The 26589-nt window shown below is 37.5% G+C and overlaps 1 protein-coding gene across 1 annotated transcript in view; it reads right to left on the bottom strand.

Annotated features, from left to right (window-relative positions):
* il1rapl2 (interleukin 1 receptor accessory protein-like 2) overlaps positions 1 to 26589 on the bottom strand; it is a 199816-nt gene that overhangs the window by 89499 nt on the left and 83728 nt on the right. The window contains exons 3-5 of the mRNA XM_042340732.1: positions 23811 to 24090; positions 16098 to 16284; positions 13757 to 13910 (exon numbers count right to left, since the gene is read on the bottom strand). Of these exons, the coding sequence (XP_042196666.1) occupies positions 13757 to 13910; positions 16098 to 16284; positions 23811 to 24090 (621 nt within the window). The remainder of the gene's footprint in view (positions 1 to 13756; positions 13911 to 16097; positions 16285 to 23810; positions 24091 to 26589) is intronic.

The raw sequence follows: 26589 nt of genomic DNA, 5'->3' as shown, positions 1-26589 counted from the left end.
TGATATTTGCAGATTAAATCCAAAGCACTGCCAAACAAATTACATCAGTGAAAACTTGAATCGGGTTGTGATATCATCAAATATTATTAAGTTCCAGCAAGTGTCCTACATTCCTCATCATGATCACACAATTTCTTTCTCTTAAACTTGAAACAAAAATTATTTTTTGAGGACTAATTAGACTACGGGTAGATACACTCTTTCTATACATATATTCTGCGAAATGCTTTGAGACGTTGCAAAGACATGATAAGGCGCTATATCAAATGCAAGGATTATTATAATTATATATCAATGTTATATTGAGTGTTCCAATACTCTTCAGGGGCACCTTCTGAATTCCTCTCCCCTCCTCCTCACCCACCCACACACACACACTGAAATAAACCATCAAGTTCATCAGATACAAAGTCCTATGACCTAGATTTCGCATCGGCAAACAGGAGTGGGAAAGGTACTGTTTCCAGTTCAATGGCAGCCGATCAAAGAATATCACCTAACCCAACACCCCACTCCCACCCTGTTTGTTTTTCTGGAAGGTGCTTTTAGATCTGCCTTAGTGAATACATCGCTTCTCAGGTAAAAGTAGTATATTTTATGTTGATAGCATTTGACTTCCAAGAGTAACATATCCCTCAATACTGTTATAGTTACGCTCCATTTTTGCAATAAAAGGAGTTAAAAAAATCTTAACAATAGAAAAGCTGAAAAATCAATGCCAAAGGGAAACATCTCGACTGCCATACAGTCCAACTCAAAACATTTCTTTGGAGATGTAAATTCTGATTTAAGACCATCTTGTTCAATAATCTAGGTACATTAAATTTAGAAACCTCACAAGAGTTCAAACTCCTACAGCAGCTCAGAACCTTTCAGCACTTTTAAATGAACACATTCTTTCCGTCAGTCAGGCTCCATTAGTCTGGCCTGCACATATGCCTTTAGAGATTTATGTGGGAATATGTATTTTAACAGCATGGGTACTTCCCTGCTAAAATACCATTAACCAACTCAAATGCAAGGATTTATATAAGACCTTATGAAATGTTGATTTGATGTCACCCCTACTAAAAACAAATCTGTTTGTAATGGATCGCACATAAAGTTAAAATGGAATAAATGTGTCACCGATTTACCCGTCATTGACTAAAGGGTAATTCAGTTATGCCTTTTCAGTTGACTCAGTGACTTGTCATGTATCTCTTTAACATACAGAGCAGATAGGAAGACAGGGCCTGCTGACCTTGCGCATGAAACAAACTATTTTAGCCTTTACACCAGAGAAGCAAATTTGTAACCAACGTCAATCTGAATGGAAGTACAAATCCACTTAGATGTGGCTTTTCACCTGGGATGCAATGCGCTGACACAGCCACTACAAACAATTGATTGACAGATTCAAATACACCACAAGATGAGAAAGGTCCAAAAAAAAGGGGATTATAGAAAGGTCAAAGTAAATGTTTTGTTAATAGACTTGTGCCAGACTTAAAACAGAACAAGGTTTAGCCTAGTAGGGAAGGAAAGGGAAATTAGGAAAATTCTCCAGCAGGTCAATAGATGCATTTAGACAATCAGATTGCTCATATTGTAAAATACATGTATTATAATAATAATAATAGATTGAAGAGCAATTCTTTTGATCACATCCTTCCAGAATACCTAGCCTACCATCCTCCCTTTATAGCATCAAGCTGTTTGTGTCTTGTCTTGTGTCTCAACCACCCTTAATGGTAACCCATTCAAAAGTAAATGTTTACTGCTCCCTTTTGTTTAAGACTAAACTAAGGTGGCTACTGTTCATTGGGTTTGAATGGGCTGGAACACAACTTTGATTTTATGACTGTTCTGGTGGATTGCACCCAAGGACTGGAGTATGTTAAAATATATGTAATAAAGCTGACTTTACATCTATCCTAAAAGGACATCTATAAAGTTATTTTATCTCCTTCACAATGCCAACATATTTCCTCTCAAAGTTCCACCTGAAATAATCTAGTTGAATGTGAGTGCAGACATCAGGATTTCGCAACAAAACAGCTGCAATGAATAAATAATTCCAATAAATAATTGCTAATCAAACTGTGTCTAGAGTTATTGAAAAATATGCGATTTGATGTGCAAATGTCAGCATTGGAAAAGTAACAGGGGAAGTTTTTATGCGAGCTCCTTGTAACAGGGATCACCTAAACATTTTTCAGACACACTGGATAAGCCAGTCAACTAATGAATCTGTCAAAACAGCAATCAGTCTAATATTAAAAAGTCAGTGGCCAGACAGCATTCATCTATCTCAAACATGGTTCTTGTATAATAAGAAGTGTCAGCAAACAGACATGGCAAAGCTCACAAGTAGGCGTCTTGTTCAGGTGACTTTAATGTGATTTCTTTCCTAAAACAATGTAAATCTACAGAACATAGGAGAAAATTAAACACTATATTTTAAATGTGTGCTTATTTTTATAAAAGTTTCAATATAAAATCAAGCTTTAAATTTATGTTGTGATATTTATATGAGTCCACTATCTAAATATTCATTAAAAATATTATTCTTATTTTATATCCATAGTGTTAATAAGAACTGGTCATCTTATCATCCAATGACCCCAATTTTATTTAAATGGATTTCTTTGACTTTTTAAAAAAAATCAACGCTGTATAATCATCCCAGTTGTTTGCTTCATCTGATGCTGATTTGCACTAAATGTTGATGGAAAAAATGGACCTAAATAGTCTGTGCCAAGACAACAAGCTTGTTCAGAGCATGATGGATGTCAGTGCAATTAATTATCCGCCTCATTAGTGTACCAGAATAAATTACTTATCTGGAGACCATCTTGTCCGATACAATAAAGGACAGTGGATTCTCTGGCGTACTTATTTCATAATGTATCTGTCACACCATCACTTTCACATTGGAACACTTGATCAAAATGGATTAATGGCTTTGGTTTTTAAGGTTTGTGCAATGAAAAGCTGCAAACAATCTCCTGTAGTTCTACACTTGCTGCATAATATTTGAATATATGTTCCAAAAGTAACACTTGTATATAATATTTGAATTGTTTACATTTAAAATTCATCCAGACATATATATATACCTGTATTCATAATAGAGGTTCGGATGAAAATGGTTCTTTGGCCCATTTGATCACATCTTTAGAAAACCTAACTTGCCACCCTCCCTTTATAGCATCAAGCTGTTTGCGTCTTGTCTTGTGGAGTCCTGTAGCTCAGTGGTTAGAGCACTCGCTTTGCAAGTGAGAAACCCGAGTTCAATTCCAGGCAGAGGGCGAAACCTTGGGCAAGTTTCCTTACTCCACACAGAGCCTAATAATAATCCCTCCAAAACCAAAAACAATAGTAAATTGGTCATTTTCAATCTACGACTGTTTGTGGGACATTGCTGTGCGCAATTGGCTGCCGCGTTCGCCCACAAATATACAGTCAATTCACTTTACAGTGTGTTCTGTGAAGCGCTTTGGGATGTCCTCCTGACGTGAAAAGCGCTATATCAAATGCAAGGATTTTTATTATTATTAACCCATTCAAAGCTAAATATTCTTTACCAAGAAGGTTAATTACCCTCTGCTTATTTTTGAAATATTACATCAACTAGTTCTTAATATAAGTTTACACATTGAATAAACTGTTACAATAGTATTCCATGGGATAAACATCCATTCAGTAAAATGGCAATCAATAGCTCATTGTCATCTTGCTTTTATCTCTAAGCACTATAAGTTCATGCAGACATGACATCAGGCATAAATACTCTGAATGTGCTCCTATCGGGTTGCTTCAGTAACAGTACTGATGATCTTTATTGCTGTACTTAGAGACGTCAAAGCCACATTATCAAGCTTTAGTCAGTATATGCTGAGTTCATGGTAGGTTAATTGGATTGTAAAACATTGAATGTCGCAACTATTGAAGACATTGAAACAGCATTCGCAGGAGTATGTAGTAAGTTAAAGGACTAACACCCATGAAAGGGCAGAATAAAATTGAGGCTGGTTGTAAAGTATGTTGCCTGTAACATGACAATAATATATAATAATAATCCTTGCATTTGATATAGCGCCTTATCACTTCTTCTAGATGTCTCAAAGCGCTTCACAGAATATACCGTAAAGTGAATTGACTTTGTATTTTGTGGGCGAAATGTGGCAGCCAATTGCGCACAGCAGTGTCCACAAAAACAGTTGTGGATTGATGTGACCAATATGGATTACAAGTTTAGTTTTACTCTGTAAAGTAGATATACAGTGTTGTATTCAGTATTGCTTTGTACCAGAGATGGCACCTTACAAGTAGTCAGTTTTGGAAAAATAAATGATTCCACTGAAAGAAGGCCATTCGCCCTCAATCACATATTTTCCTTTTGTGACAAAGGTGAGAGAATTAAATAGTACGTCCTTCCATAACTGACCTCAATGCTGCTCGGTAATCATAAGGTGCCATTCATGCAGGTACAGTGGTTAGTGGCTATTTTCCCTTACCTCCATTATTTCAAGGTAGAATCTTTCACTTAAATGCCAAATTCTAGCCAGCATGCGTGTCAACAGCTGAATTACATTGAAGTGCATGGATTGATCGACAGTCTTGAGACTTGAACGTGCCCAAGCTCTTTGAGATGTCGAGAAGCCGTGAAAAGCGCTATGTCAAATGCAAGGATTATTATTATTATCCTTCGGATCGCGAGATAGGCATTCTAAAGCTTGGTCCGCTTAGCCAACCATTTAAGAAATGCCATCCTAATTTTGAGAAGTCAGTACAGTTCATGTAATTATGAGTGAATTATAGCAGAGTGAATGTGATCTCTCACTTGCAGCTTTTTTCATTGCAACGTTTCCAGCAATAAATCCACCCCTTCCTAAAATAAACTAATGTTCTCCAAGCATTGTCAATGATGCTCTGCAACCCTGTGTTGTGAAGTGCGTGAAAGTGCGTCACATTTCCTCCCTTCTGTGGGTTAGGATCACACCACGATTTAGTGAGGTCAGGAGCATCATATAGAGATTGAGATTAGAGATTGAAGAGTATGGGCACTAGCTGTCTCTAAGAGGAATGATAATCATTAGTGATGCTATTCCATATTGCGAGGATTTATCTGTGCTATTTTTCCACTCCTTATATCTATATATAGTAACCTCACAGTGTTCAGATGTACCCTGTGTTTCTTCCATGCCCCCTCTTCCCCCGCCACCACACACACACACACATGCCCAGCTCAGATTAAGCATAAATTGATCAAACTATAAAAAGTAACTTTGCTAACCACAGTGAACACCACTTTAACAGCCATCAGGCTGCCCACCTTGCTCATTACGAATGGTTATGCAGTGCCAATAAAATGCCAACTTTTTATTTTGCACTGGGCCTCATTGCAATATGCAGCTACTAGGAAATTTCTCTTGCAGTCTTTCTGGTTGGACAAGAGCAAAGATTTCCTTTGTAGTTTCCGCATCAAATTTTGAACAGTGAGGTGTGCAGATTCTCGATATTAAAAAAAATAACATTGTGGATGTGATAAAAAAAATCACATGCAATGCGATGTGCACAATAAGGATATACAAATTTACCACCATGACATATAATCTTAAATGTCAAGGTTTTATTCCCACAGTATTTTAAAGTAACTGCTGATTGAATGCTTTAGGTATTTCAGCAGTTTTCCAAAGACCAATTTATAAAAAAAGGTCAGGACGCCAGCAATAAATCATAGAGTCACAACATATCAATTTGTGTTCAGACTATTCTTCCTCCCACCATTTCAAAACAGCTGGAGTGTTGCACATTTAAGCAAACATTCAAGAAGTATAAACTTAATCTATGCTCCTTCATCGAGGGCACTTGAGACACTGCTAACGTAGAACAATACTTGGATTTAATTGTACTGTAGATTAGTAGCTTCACACTGAATTGAAGCTATCCGTGAATGATTAATAATTCTATTCAAATCTGTTTCCTTCTCTATCACCGCAAAGGTCACTGCTTCACTTTTTTTAAAAACCATTTACTGCAACTGATTATGTTTCTAGTTTTCTCCCCATTCACATGTGTCTCTGCTCCTAGTCTGGCCCCCTCTTGCTGGCATGTATTTCCAGAGGTGCTGGCTGCCTTGCCCAATTGACCATTAGTCACGTGTGAGCATTGGCAGTGAGTATCAGGAGGCATTCGACCACACAGGAAGTCAGTCGAGCCTGATCTTTCTCCAACCATGCGCACAAGAGAATGTTGGAGAGGAACCAGAGTAGCAACCCATGGCTGTTTTAAACCTCCCTAACCCAGGGATAGCCAGGGACAATTTAGCCTCCCTCTGTAACCCTGGCTAGAAAGCTCCAAATATTTAATCTGCAGCTCCACGTATCATTGGACTGCCACTTTTAAAAAAAATGATTTCTAATAACAATTATTCAATGCATGTTTGTTCACATTGAATGTATCTGCATTAAAATCCATCCTGTACTCCTCGACCCACCTTTTTGTTTGAAATTTGCTTTCCTTTAAATAAGGGATTAAGTGAATCCTAAGAGAATATTAAAGCCTTATAACACATTTCCAGCCATTATCTGTTTTCTGTTGAACTTAACCAGAAGGGATTCAGATGATGGCATCAACTAATAATAATCCTTGCATTTGATACAGCGCTTTTCACGTCTTCTAGACGTCCCAAAGCACTTCACAGAATATACTGTAAAGTGAATTGACTGTATATTTGTGGGTGAACGCGGCAGCCAATTGTGCACAGCAATGTCCCACAAACAGTCATGGATTGAAAATGACCAATTTATTATTGTTTTGTTTTTTTGGAGGGATTATTATGAGGCGTGTGGAGTAAGGAAACTTGCCCAAGGTTTCGCCCTGCCTGGAATTGAACCCAGGTCTCTCGCTTGCAAAGTGAGTGCTCTAACCACTGAGCTACAGGACTCCACTCCACTATTCAAGCTTCAAACTTATATTTGGCAAAATTTCAACCCTCTGATTAAACTAAAGCCCCATTAAGTTTCAGTCCAAACTACCCATAACATGACATTGATAAAGCAAATCAATGGGCACCATTTTACCGTAGCTCTCCCTCTTTTTTTTTTACAGATCACAACTGTCAAAGACTTAATCAGGGGTGTAAATTAGATATTGAATACTTATTATATCTAGGTGTGGAAAACCAACGTTACAGTTCCTTTTGGATAAGTAATCTATACTTCCTTCTATTGTCAGAAAAATCAACTGTCTTGAACTCACATAATTTATTTTAATTATAAACAGTACTTTGCTCACCTGTTTAGCTTTCCTGCTCAAAATCGATCCGGGTACAAAAGATAAGAAAGCTTGGTCAGCAAATCCATACCGAAAAATTGAGACAGAGTGCACTGTTCATTTTTCTAGTCACGTGAGTATTAAACATTCCTGAGAATCAATAGCTTGTTATACTTTAGTAAGAAGTTAGTATTTTTTTCTGTATGAAAGTATTTCGGTATTTAAAATAAAAGCTGTGTTTACCATACAGTATTTTCACCAAGTTACACGCATAGTGGGGCAGCGAATGTAATGATCTTAAAAATGTTTTAAAAAAAAAATCAAAAATAAATTACAACCTTTTCTAAAAGAATCACCGCGCAGCTTTAAGCAATTAATTATTTATAGTAGTTGTTATCGTGCTCAAATTCTAACCTACACAACAACCCTTAAAGCAAAACACAGAACTAACCAAAACATAGAAAAGGTCCCCCTTTCTGCACCAGTGCATCTGTTCAAGTGACAAATGAGCTTCGCAAAAGAAATCATCTCCAAATATTTCCTTCTAAAGAAACCTATTCCCCTCGTTAGCAAAGACGAATAACAGTGATTTTCTCCTGTGAGGTATTATTTTCCAGCACTTTGGGGTTATATAACTTTGATCATAGTTATTGCAATGGTTATAGTTTTCGTTATTTGAGGGAAGTTTGAAACAACTGCCAGAATTGAAGAGATTGTGTCTTTTTTTTTNACGCAAAAAGATTTTGACTCGAACTTAAGTCAGAAGTCTTCCTTTGCAGATTGGTAATTGATTCTTTTCCATTCCAGAATAGCCACCGTATAGAATATTCTCTCATTACAGTATCAAGTCATTCCTTAAATAGTTAATTCCAGTCTTTAAATACCATCTCTTAAAATATTTTCTCTACCTGATTTCCTCATGCTAACCTGACTATGTTGTGCAGTGAAGCCCTTTACTTAGCAGTCCCAGATAAATTTGAGTTCCTGCTTCCAAGACGTTCCTGTGTTGGCAGCATTTCCCACTATTTTCATAAAGAGTTCAAATTCAACCTTGGCTTTCAACCACCATGATCATCCGTCATCCCTTTGTCTAAAACCAAGGTAACGAGCGCACTGTTTAAATTCATTATTGTTGGAATGCAAGTCATTGTTTTTTCTTTCACGTCTTGGGATATGCCAAATGAGAAGCCATATTTTGTCCCAATTACAGTCTAACTGCAGAAGGAGAAAGAAAGCTGCTGAGGTCGGAAATCTCAAACAAAGCCTAAGAACACTTGTGACCAATGCCTGAAAAGTTCATCTACTCCCGACTTTTCCTCATGCTTGTTGAGCTGTTGTGGATTTTGAGCATTTTTGCTTATCGTTGGCTAAGTTTGTCGATGCAGACTTCACAATGCTCAGTGCATGGGAGGAAATATATTCAGCCATTGTTAGTAAGACAGTCCCCAGATGGAAAATGTCCAAACATTTGTGCTATAGTCCCTTTAGATGGCAAACTGCCTGCAGTGATTGACGTATGTAGTCAGGCTAGCGTGGGAAACAGGTAAGGAAAATATTTGCAGCATATTTGGTCTGTAATTAGATGTGCGTCTAATTTGTAGTATTTTATAAATCTCAATCTTATTACGGAATCCAGCCCCTGGCAACACGGGCAATGTGCACAAGCCTTGAAATGGAGCACCAACAATCAGCATTGTGGCAGAAACTGATTCTCTGCTCACCTGATGTCCAAACACATGCAGATTCCAGAAAGGACCATTGAATAGCAAACAGGATTGGGAACCCTCTGTGATGTTTGCCCTCCCTGGCCCAGGGGACACTGAGGCTGATACCAATACCCCTCGTTGCCATTTGAATTGAGATCAGAAAACGCCATAAAGACTTGGACTAAAACCTAACTTAGACTAAAAGATCTCTCCACGAGTAGAGATCTTACGGTCTGCCTTTGCTATGATTTTTATTGTTTTCATTTTATTATAGGTTATAAGGGCCATCATACACTTGTTTAGGGCAGGTTACATGATAAAAAGCACATCATCTGTTTTAGATGAATTAAAATTTGCACGTCAGGGCTGAGGAAAGGCAATTCAACAAATCTAATTTTATTCTATTACAGCAGGACATTAACTGTACCATTTGACTGATCAGTGCTGTTCTCTGATGACACATTATTCACTCTGCTTCCCTGTGTAGCGTTCCTTGGAGACTTGTCGGGCCATCCATCTGCAAAACAATCCTTGCAGAGTGGTTCTGTGTGCTCCTGACTGCATAGCTTACCTCTGACAGGACAGAATATTTCCCCACTTTTTGCAGATAACAACTGCCACAACTAACATTTATTAGATCAAAGATGCTACTTTGTCCCATTTGCTGGCACTGGGCTTGTCATGGCATATGCTGTTTTACTGTCACGCTGTCACTGTTATAATCTTCTGTTTATTCTACATGCCTGATGCCTGCAGTTCTGACATCTCTAATGTCTGACCTACATCACAAAGTCTTTTAGCATTCTGTTTAGCTCCCTTGGTGACTATTGCCTCAGAAGTGTCGGTCAAGCGAATCTGTGATTTCATCTTTTCGTCCAAATAGGCAAAATTCACAAGAAAAATTCTTTAATGCTGAAGAGATGCCCTATACAACAACGATAAATTGCATTTATATAGTGCCCTTCACGTGCGGTAACATCCCGGATTCCTACACTGATGCAACTGAACTGAATGATCGTGATATTTTCAAAAATCTGTTTCAGGGTCTGGGAAGTCATGGGAAGTCTGCTCTTTTATGAATCTAATAAGCAGAAACAAATATTACATTTGGAATTAGTTTGCTGTTGAGCGGAAACACTGTACTAAGCGAGAGAGCGAGAGAGAACAAACACATTTAGGTACCAGACTGCTGAAATCTCATGCCCACTAATGGTTAATTGCTTCTTCCCACTCAATATAAATAGACTGAAGTGGATTTATGCTTTAATTTTGAAAACTGCTCCTATAATATTAATAATCTTTGCACTTGTTATAGGGCCTTATCACATCTTCGAGACGTCTCAAAGCGTTTCACAGAATATACTGTAAAGTTAATTCATTGTATATTTAGGGGGCAAAACCCGGCAGCCAATTGCACACAGCAGTGTCCCACAAGCAGTCGTGGATTGAGCGACCAAATTATTTATTTTTTGAAGGGCTTATTACCCCCTTATAATGGTGGACAGAGCTTGTGAAAATCTTGACAGTGCAGCAGACATATTAGTTTGTTTAACAACACATCACCTTGGAGGGAACCACAGGGTGACGGATGACTCTTTGCCTTTGAACTTGCAGAGCAACCCCTTCAAATGCTGTATCAGTTCCATTCTCACGCTGACCGATAAACCTGATTAGGCAGCTTCCCACTGGGGTTGTCAGAGCCATAAGTACCAAACTGTCAATGACTCAGTTGGACAATTTAATTTACATATGGCGATGGCTCTTGAATGTTGTTAAGAGTGGCCAAGTACATCAAATGAGAACAGCCAGGATATTCACAAGAATGTCTATCACTTCTACATATAGACACATTATAGTAAAGAGGTCATGTGAACCATTGAGCTTGATGCTGGTGTGAGCTCCTCTATTTTGAACTACTTATATACACACCTCAATCCCCTTCTCTTTCCCTGCAATCTTTTATTTTGTTTCTCTTGAAATCCGTATGTAGTTTCCTTTTGAAATATTTCTCCAGTCTTAGCTTCAACAGTCACATGTATCAACACATTCCAGTCTTTTATAAGGAACAGAAAGATCAGACCTTTTCCTTTATGAGGACTATTTCTGGGGACTTGTGCAACATCTATCTATGAAAGCAATAAATTCATCCATATCTGGATAAGCTGTACATTTGTCACATGAAATATAGGAGACAAATCATCAATAAAAATGGTTGCATATTTAAAATGACTTGATGTATTCATTTGTATTTAGCATTAAGGAACTTTTGTCATGGAGATGATAGTGAATACACAGTGTTAGTGTTACATTTGCTCCAAACAAAGTCACCGATAGACTTTGAAAGGATTATTCATTCCTGTGGCTTGATAAAATATTAATAGAATATAACTCATTATAATATTCTGCCATCTGCAGTCTCTCCAAAGGTAATAGGTTTCAACTTTCTCAGATAAAAAGAGTACTCACTTAAAAATCAATTCTTCATCATTTGTTGAGAAGATGGATAATTAACATGTAAATTATTGCTTAATGGATGGCAGAATGAATTATTGCATGAGAATTGATTTAAAGAAGTACTTGAAATTCTGTCAGGAAGCTTCAACTCTCACAGCAAACAAAATATTATGAGTTTCACGTATTTAATTTACATAAGCTCATTAAGAACTACACTTTCACAACTGAAATCCTTATTTTCACACCAAATATTCTAATAAATGTTGCAGTGCCGTAATTATATTGCACCAATTTTAGTGCTTGTGAAGAGCAGGCAGAACTGTACACTCTTTACTGACTGACAAAGAAACTCGAGAGTAATTTACTTTTAAATTGAAAGTTCCAAGTGTGCTTCGCAGTCATATTCCTTGAGGTTATCTTTTGTTAAATTGGCAATCTCAAATAGACATCCACAGCTATGCTTAAGTGTTTAGGAACAGAACAGAAGTTGACCATTTGACCTGTTGGAGCCATTTTCTCAGGTTATGGAGATCTTTATTACTTTTATCCCATTTCACTGATGTCTGTGTCTCTCTCTATATAATAAACATATCATATATCCATCTCAATCTTCGAATCAAGTCTATATTTATGGTGTTTGGGTAGTGTATTATTCCACAATTCTCTGGACTCAACAAAAATTGAAAGGTCATTTATGTTGGGATATTTGTGTAAATTAATTATATAAAAAGAGAAGCATTGACAGGAAAGTTGTGCCAAATCCTGACCAGATGTACAACAACATGATTTAACTGTTCTGTATCTATAAATGTCCAAAAACTCAAATTTTATTATTAGTTCTGTGTTATGGGTAATGGAGGGAAGAGTTGTTTTCATGTCAACCTTTGACAATTCTGTACATTATCATAAGCAGCTCATATCACTCTTTAAACCTCAAGACTAAGGAATATACAGTAACTCAATCTGCATCCCAGATTACATTCTGGTTCAATACCATAGGTTTTCCTCCAAATATACTTTCGCAGCTGGTGAACCCAAAACTAATCACAGTGAAGGTATGAACAGTGCTCTTCGTAACTGTATCAAAGTATTTTTATATTCTAGATGACTTATGAACCCATCAGCCTCTTTGATTACTGTCAGCACCTGTCAACTGGCATACATAGAATTACATAGACTTTACAGAACTGAAACAGGCCTTTTGGTGTGTTGGTGTTCATACTTCACCCTCCCATTTGCCTCTATTTCCTTCTCACTCATGTATGCAAACACGGATACTGTCAATGACTTAAATGTGCAGCAACCATGAACAGCAATGCCTTTGTCACTCAGAATAAACCACAAGTTCCGTTGTTTCTCACCATCTTTTCAAATTCCTCAGTTATTCCAATTCTCGGTGGCTAGAGTATAATTAGGCTGATTCCCACTCCCCAGAGAAACCGATTCATTCTCATGCTCATTCATGTTAAACCTCTGGCGACTATTTTGCAGAGGAATTGCACACATTTGTGAAAAAAAAGCAGCCCATAGAATGGATATGACTCAAGAGTTAATGAAAATAATTGCAGTTAAAACACACACAGTGCTTGTACCTCTAATGGGAGACAGGTTGGCTCCAATCTTCTTCTGGTACTCTGCCAAATTTATAAATAAAGAGACTCCCTTGCAATATCTGTATTAGGCTGTTATTGTGTGGCATATTAGTCTTTTCATAGTGAGGTTTACAAGTAAGATAACGTCAAAATGTGTACTTATTGTAATTTGGGAATAAATGATTAAATACGACTACCCTTGGAGAGATACTAAAATAAATTAAATTCCTCTCCTGAGTCAATTTGCAACAACAAGCATTAATTTTCGGTCCATTATGAGCCAGTAAAGGGCAGTTCTGAAATTGTAATAATTTTGAGATTAGAAAAAAATTATCAAGTAATCTTTGTGACGCATGACTGCAATATCTTCCTTTACGTCCTCTCATGTTACCAATGACTGTTGGCATGTGCCAAATTCAACACAATATCAGCTGACAACTCGTGGCACATCTGGTGCCCTAGCCTCAAGCCTCCTGACTGCTGTTTTCAGTTAAAATTAGTTATCAATACAAGAAACTGTCAAAATCATTGGTTCATACTCTTGAACTGATGGCTTTGGACATTTGGACCCACAAGACAGTTAAGTCCGATTGTTGAACAACTTTCGTACTGATACTTCTTTTCTCGTCTTTAATCCGCACAAATGGCCCAAATTAAATGCATGCTTATTCTTTGGTCGGCAAAATATTCAGCACTACGTACAATTTCACATGCTGTATTGAATGAAAAGGAAGATCTCACCTGTAACACTTAGTTCAGTTGTTCGTCTCACCACCTTGTTCTTGTACTTCAATTCACAGGTATAATTCCCAGTGTCTGTTTCTTGAACATCTTGTATCACAAGGGAATTGCGCTTTTGAATAATTGTACTTCTCCAGGGTTTCAGTAAACATTCCTGTGTTAACACAGAATTCAAAATAAACTAAAAAAAAACTATCCAGTTATTTTATCTGCATTCATTATCATATAACACATATATTTAAAAGCAAGCTGGCAATCTTTCTCCGCTAGATTGGCCAATTTGCTATCTCTTCATGCCTAACTCAATTTCTGTATCTACTGATCCAGAACACATCAATGGTGAAATGTGATGTGTTGCACAATATCCTACAGGAGAAAGTGCACAATGGGAACTAACCAATTAAAAGGTGTATGAAAACAGAATGTTAATAAAGGTTTGGGTTTATTTTGAGATCTGTACAGAGGATGAATGGCCAAGGAACGCTTGGTAAATCAAATTTGCCTTTTTTGAAGGTTATGAAATGTAACAAAGACATTAAACCTAGTCGCAAAAGCAGGAAGGGAAGCTCAAGGAGATAAACATAGAAACAATGGAAAGTTGAGAGAGGATCCTGCTGTATTTCCACAGCCCTCCTCTCTGCTGAAAGTCCATTCTTACAAATACATACGGTAGAACTGAATAAAATATATAACCAGCCCCCTCTCCCCCTGCCCACCACCACCCCCCACCCTCCCCCCCCCACACACACACACAACCAACATACTAAATAACAAGCTTCATATCTGCATATTGAACTCTTGGTACATTCATGCAGGAGATAATTTCAAATTACCATCTGACAATTTAGTAAAGCAGCTGTAGAGATTTAACACAAGATTAACTCTTTAGACTTTATGGCTGCTCTTAAAACGAGTCTCTCAAAGCATTCTAATGGCTAAAGTAATGGACAATGAGCACCAGTTGTTCATTGTTTTCTTTTCAACTTTGCCATTTTACAATCAGAATTTGATGGGAAAATTAAGAAACAAGAATAAGAATTTTCAATAAGAAGGCAAATATCAATTGTTGAGTAATAATCTCTTATTCTCAGTATCACAAAGCATTGTCAGACGTGCCAATATCAAAATCTGATTCCACTCCCACCAAAAGATCACCTTTATTTCAACCAAACTCTTTAAAGAAACATTATAATTATCTTTTACATTCCCTTAGTTTTATTTTCAAATCAAGTCTAATTGAATACAATAATGGGAACGTGTCAGAAGTGAGAGTTCAAGATAATCTACCTAATGTCAGTAAAGGGAATGAAGGAGAAATACAGATTTCAAACTAAACAAACTTTTGCATTGATTTTAAGGGACTGTATTCCTCTGAATTGCCCAGTCATTATAAACGTTATAAAACGGAAGTTTTGCACCTTATTTTAGATCCCATCAGTAAGCAAAAACTGACTTACAGCCATAACACAGAGATTGTGGTTCATTAAAAAAAATAAACTCGCTCTTGGGGCAGATTTCAATTAATCTTAATGGCTTAAGTGCATAAAAGTAGTGAAGATTTCAAATACATATCCGATTCCACAAGTGCAGAAGATCTTATGGCATATGTGTGACAAGTCCAATGTCACTAACGTTACTTTTAAGTAAGCTCCCTTACTCACTGATTATGGAGCCAAAGCTTCCGTTAAATTGGATTGATATGAAATTGCTAGTGTCATCAGTTATGCATCAGAATTTGTGTACAAAATTCAATACTATTTTAACACGGCTTCAACTGAAAACCTGAAGAATACCTAATCTAAAGAAACCAATGCAGGAGTTAATGCTTTTTAAGAGTTAAATCACTGGAAGCGGTGTAGCTGCTTCAACACCATAACGATTATAGTGACAGTATAAAGGATACATGTCTTATGGAAAGCATTAAAAATATGGCTGCAATTAACGTTCCCATAGATTAGATAATGGAATCTGGGATTGAGAACTAAGTAAATTATGAGGCTCAGTGGAGTGCTTTATTTTACTCAAGATTCCCTATTTCACCATCAAACGTGTTGTAAGTCATTGTGACCTCTGGCAGATAGACAGCAACAGTGACACGACAGTTAAGCAGTGATAGTTAAGCTTCTTCATGAAATGTAATCCTTTACCAGACATTAATGCCTGCTATTGAGTCCAATGGAACAGTCAAGACTCAGTAATCTACTCCAGTTATCACATCGTATCTTTGATACATTGCAGTTCTTGAATGCACATTTTTAATTTCAAAGGAATGCCTGTTTCTAAAAATAAATAGGTTATAAGAATGGGATTTGTTTATTTACTAAGAAGGAACCTTTATTACCTTGTACCATATAATATCAAGTTCTCTAACTGCTGTTATGAAATCTTCAATGTCTCGGCAGAAGAGCTGTTTGCTTTTAGTAATTTCAGCTTTTTCAAAATTTCTGATCTTGCTGTTGAAGCAAAGTCCTGAATCGTTTTCAGCCACCGTCAAGGACATTGACACCTTCATGCAGTATGTTGTGTTTCTGCAATGACAGAAAAGCTTTAGATTTATAATTTCACCTCAGCGATAGATATTTCAATGCAGAAGGTTGAGGGGGGAGAAAGGGCAACATCCCACCTGCAAATAAAAACAGGGCTGAGTGGAAATGAAATTTTAATGCAGTTTTAAAAAACAAAGTAGAAAACCTGGATTCAGCAATTTCTACATTATTAATACTTTAAAGGAAATGCATCTCTAACTTACCATACTTCTGTTTACCCTGCTTACTGGTTGAAAGAACAGGTTCTGCAGCACAGTAACTAGGTTTGAGTTCCAGTATTTTGATCTGAGAGAATTCACGATTAAAATGCCCTTCTATCAGCATGCACCTGTGTCAGTGAGGTCAATTTTGATGGCTGGCATATTGGTAATCAATCAATGAATGAATCAATGAATCAATGAATCAATCAATCAGTCAGTCAGTCAGTCAGTCAATCCAATCAATCCAATCAATCAATGCACCAGGTTTGTTTCATTCGCAAGTGAACTGTACAGCAACATCCGAGCTGCAGCAAGGACGGATGTGGCTTATGTGCAAAACTATGGAAATAGGCAATGCAAGGAAAAGCTGTCTTTGAAAGAATAAGAGCGATGCAACCATCTGGGAACAGAAGGTGGCAGAATGAATGAAGATGCATGTTATAGCAATCCATCTGAAGAACAAAATATCAGTTGGAAAAAGAGATTATACCAAAAATGGACAGAAAAAAACAGGTGCTTTGTATTTGCAGAAATAAATATTCAGTGTATTATCAATCAAGCTTTTAAAGGAAAACATTATTTCAGGGAGGCATTTATTTATTCTTATTTAATGCACAGTGCATTCCAGGGTTACTGTTCACAAAGCAATTCCTCTGACACACATGGTGCTCTGTTGGAGAAATCCAATCTTTTTTGTTTGCCATTTTAACTGCCAACACAACAGACGTCAAAGAATATTGGAAAGAGCCACAATTCTGAGAAAATGGAACACACTAAAAGACATGTTGATGTCATCCTACTCAAAGTACCCTGATGGAAGAGAGAGCACCACAGAGATGAGAACATAATCCATGGAACATCATAATCGCTGTGCTGTTGGTTTTTGTCTGTGGAGGAATGGAAGCCAGGTTTGAATAATGGAGACATGGGCTCTGAATATTTGGTAGTTTTTGTTCGATTTAGCATTAAAAGTTCAGAGAGTAGCTTTACAGTAGAAGGAATGGGTGACCTGAAGTGCACAAGGGGTAGAACGTTGTGCGATCTATGACAAGACACCAAATGGTCATTGAACATTCCATACTTTAGGCTTCATTTGATTCATAGATCGACAGAGCAGATTTGTTTGCCAGACAACAATGAACCAATTTATTCTGCCAATTTTGGAGATTGAGGATGCAACCCCTCCACCGTGTGCATTCTCAACGGCATCATTAATCATGACAACAAGCGTACTGATAGAACACTTAATAGTTCTTTCCTGCATTATAATAGGAACAGGCTTTTGTCCTTAAATATTCCAGTGTATTCTATATTCCAGTACTTGACCCAAGAAGTGGTTGGAAATGTTATTGGTGGGAAATTAAACATCTGATCCCAGTTGGGCCACTTTAACTTCTTCCGCATGACAAATCAATTACACATAGCTGAAAAAATTGTTGCCAACTTTTCAATGGTGTTGATAATTTTTAAGCAATCGCTGCAGCTGAGGCATGGTTGGGGCACAGTGTTATTCAGCTGGTGATCTGGCTTGAAGGTGTTATCACAGAGAAACACTGCTGACTTCTACCTTTCTTACTTTCACACGAGCCATCTGGTGCTCAACTGTGCGTCAGAAGAAAATAAGCAAGGAGTTTTAACCGCAGGATAGTATTGTTAAAAACACAATCAGCATGTAATAAATATATAATATTTATACATCCCCAGGCTACTGTCATATAGTTTCTGTACTTCAGAGCTGAACAACCCTTGGGTTTGCTGTCTTTCTGACGCAAGTCAATGAAGTTGCAATTATGTTTTGGAGAAACAAGCATTTCTCTGGATTGTTACACATTGCACCCACAGAGCATAACTTTATGCAGATCACATTCTATTAGACATCAATTTCTTTCTGAAAATGGAGCAGACCATCTAAGAACTTTAAACTACTGCAAGAACAAAAAAAAGCCAAAGATATGGCATGAGAATAGGGACCACAAAACTGTCCACTTTGGACAAAAGTGTGCCCACAAAGGCCAAATCATGCCTTTCAGCAATAGTGGATAAAGTCCACATTGCACAGTAGGGCATCTTCTACTATGTGCAGGATGTTACCCCTATTCCCAAATACACAGTGCAATCCAACCCAACACTTGACTCAGACCAATGAGTGCAGCCTATTACATTCTGGCCTGAACCCACATTCAGCCCTATTGGGGAAATCATAAACACCACAGAGGCTATGACTGGCTACACTTCCAATTGGATGAAATCCCTTGCACACTTGGCTACTGCCGGGAGGGAGAGGAGGTCATAAGTGCCTGTACATTGATGCAGTTCTTGCTCTTAGCAAAGCAACGCATAGACATGGCAGAGCTACAATCCCCAATAAACAAATGGATTGAGAGTCTGTGGGAGAAGATAAAGCACCAGGAGGTGAGAGTTTGCTTGTTTTAATTGCACATTCCCTCTGTGCTGGTTCATTGTAGCCCTGCAACACAAAATCAACCAAATACCCAGCACCCATTGTCTTCCTAATCACTGCATTGACCACAGTTGAGCCTTGGTCCAACGTGTCAAATAATCACAACACTACTATTGATTAATAATACCCTCAGGTACAGAACTATATTAAACCCATAATGCTAGTAGCTGCATGTCTATGCACCACGCATGCAAGCCAACATGGACTCTGCATCATATGCACTAAAATCCATGGAAAGTGTAAACTTTTCTCTTTTCAATCTTAAAAATGAGCCATTTCACGGTTAAGTTTACAAAAAAAAAGCTTGCTGTAAATAAATATGACTCAATAGCTTTACAAACCTGGTTTATTAACTGTAAAATTTATACAGTAGATTATTACTGAAAAGACTTTGAATTACAAGGCCTGAAATTGCAGAATTAATGGGGCATAAAGTCCATCACCATAACATGATTATTTTCCAATCATTAGATCTGTTTCCTAATTTAACTTCAATTAAAATTGTAGGCACCCAGATAGGGCCAGTTATTATACAGCTGTGAACAGCAAAAATTAAGCCCAATTTTTTTTTAAAAAAGCAATGCGTCTGAAACCCTGCCCGATTTTTTTTAAAAAAGCTATCATTAAATTGTTCTACGACAAACATAACAAGTACCAAGTTTATTGAGGGGAGTGAAAATCATTGACCCAAAAAACATAAATCTACCAAAGGTCTCGCCACAGTCCAATTACATTTTGAAAACTGTTTTGCAAAGGTACGACTGACATAACCTTAGCTTCTTCTCACAGCTTTAAGTGCTAAATCAGCCGTCTTTTAGGGTGGTGAGACCAGCGCAAATGCGCAAAGGATTTATGGAGTAATTTCAATAACCTTGCTTAGAAAAACAATTCACCTACAGGAAAGGAGTTGGATTTCACAAAGCAGAAACTAAACTAAAATGCCAAGCGACATTTTAAGGTAAGAATAATTTCTACTAGAGCAAACCCAGAGAGGCCGTTGGCATTAGTTCTGGACAATACTTTTGGAGACAAAAACGAAATGATATCAGACAGTTTACTCAGAAGACTCACAAAACATTTTCCTTAATAAAACGAGTTGAAGCCCTTTGTTTTATCACCTAAGGGTTTTAATCACTGCAGTTCATGAAGTTGATCCCAGGTGAATAGAGTAACATTCTATACTTTGTATTCATTGAGGGGAAAATGTGTCTGCTTCAAGCCTGGAAATTTGAGCTGTCGAAAACCTCTAAGTACTTCCTGACATATATTGAACCATTTGGAGAAGTATCTGATAGCAGCTGTAAGCTAAAATATCTTCAGTCCTGTTTGCATTTGTTACTCAATTTAGCCCGTTCACTAAGATATCGTACGCTCCACATGCCACTTTGCTATTTATGGGCACGTTGGTGTTAATTCATTTCACGTTAATGCAGTTTTGACGGACAAAAATAACACATACAAAAATCTGCAATGGACAAGCTGTGACTTTGTATCAAATAACTTCAAGAGATGTGGTTTAAGTAAAAGCTTTCACGACCGTTCACTTGCCTAAGTTAAGAGTTGGAGTATTCGTAGCATATATTGAATAATCCTTTTTTTATTAAAGCTTTGTCTTCAAGTTATTTTTAAATATTCCCACATCATAGCTTTGGGGTTCTGTCTGAGCAAATTTGTGTTCTGTGCTCATCAGGAAAAGTTAGTATTTCTTAGCTATAAACTCTGTGGATGTTTCTCAGTCAGACAGAGGGTAGAGCTGATGACACAATGACCATAGTTGTCTAACTTTTACAAATACATCTATTCCAAGCTTGCTTGCTTGTTTGCCTCCTTTCTCCAATTCAGTTGCCATTATTGTGGCACCCCCCATCCCCACTTCACGCCACCCAAAATTGTACCATTGAATAATAACATTCTCCTTTAGCAAATGAATGAGAGTGAGCTGTTTGGTAAATTAATTCCAAGTGTTCATCTTCTCCTGGTTGAAGACGCCTTGCTGCAATGTGTCGGGCATCTAGATTGGATGTCCTGTATTTTTAAAACATTATTAAAGAGGTGTTCAAAAGTTTCCAAAGCAATTCACAACCACCATTGTTTGCACGACACCAATCCAAATGACAATGTTCCTGAAAATGTCTCTTTCAAGTGGTTAAAATGAAATTATTAACGTCAAAAGATGATAGTAAAGAATGCCCTATTGCAAATGGAGTGAGGCTGAGCAGGACGACATACCTGAGATGGTCTCTTACCTGGAAAAAAATGCTAATTGTTTCTGTGAAGCAGAAGCTAAATTTCAGTGATGCACGATTTGCAGAATAGCTAACTACAGCATTAAAATGTCAGATCCACAGATGGTTTGCATAGTAAACCATGTTTTTACTTTAATGTATACTTTGGATATTGGTGCAACGTCGAGATTTCATCACAGCAGTGTCCAAATTGCAGGGCAAAGCTGTCAATATTCGCTTGATCTCGTCAGTTATCATTTCAGACGTCGGAGATAGTATACGTATGACTGGGATGATTCCAGCATTTGAAAGTCTAAAAGAAAATTGAATAGATTTACATTGAAAACAAGACTGAGAAGGAGCATAATCCAGCACTTTAAAATCAAGAGGCATGGATAATGCAATGTAACAGGCTTTTCAAACCTGGACTGCGAATGTAAAACTAGAGGACGCAATACAAATTAGCATGACTCAAGCGAGACTAGCTATTTTAAGAATTGATTTATTTTCCCACTGTATGCGGGTATGTGGAAAGGCTTTCAGAGAAAGTAGTTAACTTTCATGATGATGATGAAGCTAGGGGGAGATAAGATTGAAGGCTGCAGGCACAACGATGTATGCCGGCAAATACGCAATGCAACCGAGTGCTTCGTATCTTGTTGGCATCTTGGAAATGTCATCTAAGAGAAGCATGCAGACTGCGTTAAATATCAGAGATAACGTTGCCAAATATTCTGGAGCTTTGCTCGATTATTTTCTGGGGCAGGGTAAAAGTTTGCAAAACTTTCCTTCAGGGGATGAAATAAAGGGAGAGAGACAAAGAAATCCCAACATGGATTCTTCACTTGATCCAGTTTCTAATCCCTTAACAATATACTGTAGTTTACAACATTAAATATTTGGGAAACAATCGCGAAGCAAAATATATTCTGTAAATTGAACAAAACAAGTCTTCTCAGTTTAGTTCTGAAGGTAAGATGACCTTGCCTAAACTAACATTTAAATTAGTAATAAATGTCAGTAACAGATTTAAACAGCAACAAATTTTGAATGTCATAACGATTCTCACTACTCTGAAGACAGATAATCAACTTTGAAAGCTTTTACTTTTTTTCTGCACATTTCTGAAAAAAGCTCATTTCAGGCTTGATCAGTCCCTTCAATTTATATACCTTAGCAATCAGGAGAGCCTGTGGTATATAGCAGCAAAGTGCCATATCTGATTCTATGCATCAGTGTGGAAACATCTCATTTGTTTAACTTCCGAGTTTGGGGAAGCCAGCTTTATAAGGTGATATGCCTCTTGTGGCTTTTTGAGGTTGACAAAATAATTTTACCGTTAGCCGCACAAAACAATACAGCATTCCTCCTACACTCTATTTTTGGGATACAGATTCATTGGCACAATATAAATCTTCACTCTTACCATGACAGGGTTTTCAATCATGGGCCAAACATTTTCTGACAGTGCTAAATGAAGCGTGAATTGGAGAAGCCTTTCTGAGAATTTTACACCAGGTTTCACACATGCAGACTCAAGTGACCTATTCAGCTTTTATGAAGCAACATTGATGCACTATTAATTCATCAGAGTTTTGGTTAATAGTGTTGATCAAACTTCTATTGGTATCTGGTGTGTAGTTTCCTTGATACTTTTTTGATTGAATTCAAGAATTCATTCATTCATTGAATTCAGCGCCTCGTAACTTCCTCCTGACGTGAAAGGCGCTATACAATGTAATCTTGTTGTTGTTGCTGATGAATTCAATATCCATTCAAATTATCTGTATTCTACACATTTACAGCAGGTTAATTGTGAGATAGCAAATCCCCAGGTCGGGTGACCAGGCCAACATTGTTAAGTGCTTTGACACATCCTCTCGACATGAAAGGCATGTAAATCAGTGTAAATTGTATTGGACTTTATAAACATTAAAACTGGTATAGATTACAAAATCCACATTTGTTTGCATACCAGGGGTTAACATTGACTTATTTTATTTGAGAAAATAGTCAGTAATAATAAATGGGTCTACATTGCCTATAGCTTGGAGAAATTAAACAATATATTTCATAACTTTATATATTTTCATTACGTTACTAATATTAAAACCCACATGCATTCCGAGGGACATTAAGAGTTTGAAACATTAAAAAACTATCGTGGGACTTTTGACGCCTGAATACCTTCAACATCATAAAGCTCAATCCCTAATAATGCAATCTGAAGTAAAACTTTATTCCACATGCACTGGTTATCATTCCGCAGTATTCCCAACCTCAGTTCTTAAAAGATGAATTGCATAGGATTTATCATTCAGACATAGTTAATGGTACTGTGGGAAGCTGTAATGCTAAAGAAAGCCACAAAGTTAAATTTTCATCCTGCCTGCCATTCAGATGCTCTATCTCATTTTTTTTTAATATACAAGTGGCAGGTAATTAGTTTTAAACTATGGGGTGAAAAATGCGATAGGCAATGCCATTATTATCAGCGGTGCTGATTATCACATCACACATCGCATTATGAAGACATGCGTGTGTCGAAGTGGGGGAAATTGTTTAGAACGGTGGCCGTTTTCCGTCTGCGTTTCAAAATACATTCTTAATATGCAACCTTACCTTAATACGCAAGTGTAGTATCCATTATCGAACAATTCTGCCGAGTGGAACCAAATTGAATCCTCTTCCTTGCCTATTCTGCGTCCAGCAAAGATAATTGGTTCTTCCGAGTCTCCCTGTCCGTTATTTCTATACCACATTAGGCTGAGTCCTGAGCTCTGTGCCATGGTGTAGTTAGTCCTGATGTATCCGTAGAAAAGGGCACACTTCACACGCACAGGCTCACCTGTCAGCACCTTGTACTTCTTGAGATCCACTGACCAGTCAATACAACCATCAACTGCAAAATAGGAACAGAAAAGGCAGGAACCACATTAGTCACTGCATCCTGTTAAGAAGTTGCACCGAGCTCCTACACCACAAAAACAGATGGTTCCATTGAAACCTTGGAATCTGAGACGTCTAGAAGACTTAAAAAGCACTATATCAAATACAAGGATTACTATAAATAGTGTATTTTGGGACATTTGAATGTAGACATGCCTTGAATGATAAAAAGCATACTGAGGTTTAATTTGTTGCATTTAACAGGATTGCTTAATCCAGGAATCTGGTTTACACCATTGAGGATTATTGATATTCAGCTACATATCATGGGGACTTTAGTCTGACACAACCTACTCTCGGAGAGCGTCAATGGGAATTTTAATGGAATTCCTAAAATGGATACCCAATTGGTCTTAGAAAGGCCATGTTTAACTGAATATAAGGTGAACCACAGAGGGATTGCATGACACCATTTGGAACAGCCTGTGGATGTTCAAAGTAGCGTCCACTAATGTAATTAAAAATCAAAACTTATTTTGACGCACCAAAGTGGAAAATAAGCAGAGATCTCTAGGTCTAAATACTGTAGCTCTGTAACCTGTTGCACTCTTTCCGGTCATAAATCTCACTCCTAATATTTCCTGAAAGTTGACAGCTCTGGTGAAAAGAGGTTGGATGGGGGCACCTGAGAACAGAGCAAGATGTTTTATAGAACTACAGTTCAAAACAATTGGGACTGCAGAGATGTTCTGTATGCAACTAGGGAGAAAGGTTGATTGAAACTGATGAGACTCGCTCTGTAGGATAATGGCAAGGTACTGATAGGGGCCAATGGTTGCAGAGCGTGTGTGACCAAGTCAGTAATTTCATGTGAAAGCCAATTGCTTGTTGCCTGTTAAATCTTGCTAGTTTCCTCTGTAACCTTGGAATCTGAAAACGGGACAGTTCAGAAATAATCCTGGGTGAGATGATATTCAGTTCAACTTATTCAACAGCAACGCTATGTAATGTGGTAGAGACTGGAGTCTCGAAGATGGTTATGGATATTAATTTAATGCAAATCAAAATAATTTATGACCAATTACAGGAGGCCATGCAAATGGACACTGGGTAATCTGTCTCTCTGGTGGATATCGCATAAATGTTAATGCTTAAACCCTGCTTGCAATAATTTATGTAAGAAACTGTCAACCATTCAAATTTATTGCAGAACTCTTTTGTAATTTTTTTCCCTTCCACACAAACTTAATATGAAATTCACAGACATAGAACACAATAAAGATTTATCCCAGAAATATTTTGAGATTAAGCAATTATATTGCAGGACACGCTTAAGAGTGTAAAATGTCACAACGCAACAGTTATTTTGAGCAGTGAAATCGGCAAAGCAATTAAACATTGCTCTGCCAATCAAAGAGCATGGGAGGACACATTCAGAGCCCTAAGGTGTTTTATGAAGCTCATAAGAAACAAAAATCAAATTAAACCAGTCAATCCATGTGTAACTTTGCTTAAATACCTGTATGCAGCGTACCTATTTGCTAATTATGGTGTTCGTCACTTCATTGTGTCAAAATTCAAGGAATCAAGAAATACAAGTAACGTCTCATCTAAAAAATGTGAAGGTTGATCTGTCAAGAAATAGCACTGAAGATAACACATCAGAAGAATAAGTACATGGGCAAATGAAAATACATGCAGAGGAAGGGTGTTTGAGGGTTCAGGGAAAGAGCAGAGATTTGGAATTAGAACAGAGAGCTTCTTGGAAGAGCAAAGAAAACTGGATCAAATGGCCTTCGGACATTTCTATGGGTTTATGGAGTAGACTTAGTTTGATATTATTGGGGAATAATGTGGATGTGGGTATTCAACTACACTTTATGGTAAGATCCTGTGTAGCACCTTGAGATTTTCGCTTGACGTGAAAGGTGCCATATCTAATGCAAGGAGTACATTATTATTCTCTGCTGCACACTAATTTGGTTTTAAAGGAATAACCCAGTATTTTGATAACATAGTATCACACTGACAGGTCTCAAAGGATTTCACACGTAATTACTGTCCTGTCAAATGTAGTGATGTTACCCTGCGAGAAGGATGCTACATAAATGCAGGTTGTTGTTCACAGTTTTTCATCAGCGAACACGGTAGCCATTTTGTACATTGTAAGATCCCACAGACAGTCACAAGATAAATGAACAATTAATTTGGAAGATGGTTGGCCAGGATATCAGGAGAAATTCCCTTCTCATTTTGAATAAGTCATGAGATCCTTAATGTCCACCTGAAGTGGCTGGCAGGGTATCAATTAAACGTCCAATTCTAAAGATGCCACCTCCAATAATACATTTGCTCAGCACTGCACTGGAGTGTCAGTCTAGACTATGAGCTCAAGTCCTGAAGTGGGGCTGGAACCCAGATATTTGTGACCCGTATTAAAAGTCACCATTTCACCTCATATCATTTGGATATTTTTAAAAACTGGAAAGCCTTATCTGGGTCCAACAATAAT

The sequence above is a fragment of the Callorhinchus milii genome, unplaced genomic scaffold (assembly GCF_018977255.1).
Source record: "Callorhinchus milii isolate IMCB2004 unplaced genomic scaffold, IMCB_Cmil_1.0 Scaffold15, whole genome shotgun sequence".
Taxonomy (NCBI): Eukaryota; Metazoa; Chordata; class Chondrichthyes; order Chimaeriformes; family Callorhinchidae; genus Callorhinchus; species Callorhinchus milii.
Note: the sequence above shows the minus strand (reverse complement) of the source record. Positions and strands in the feature narration are given on the sequence as shown.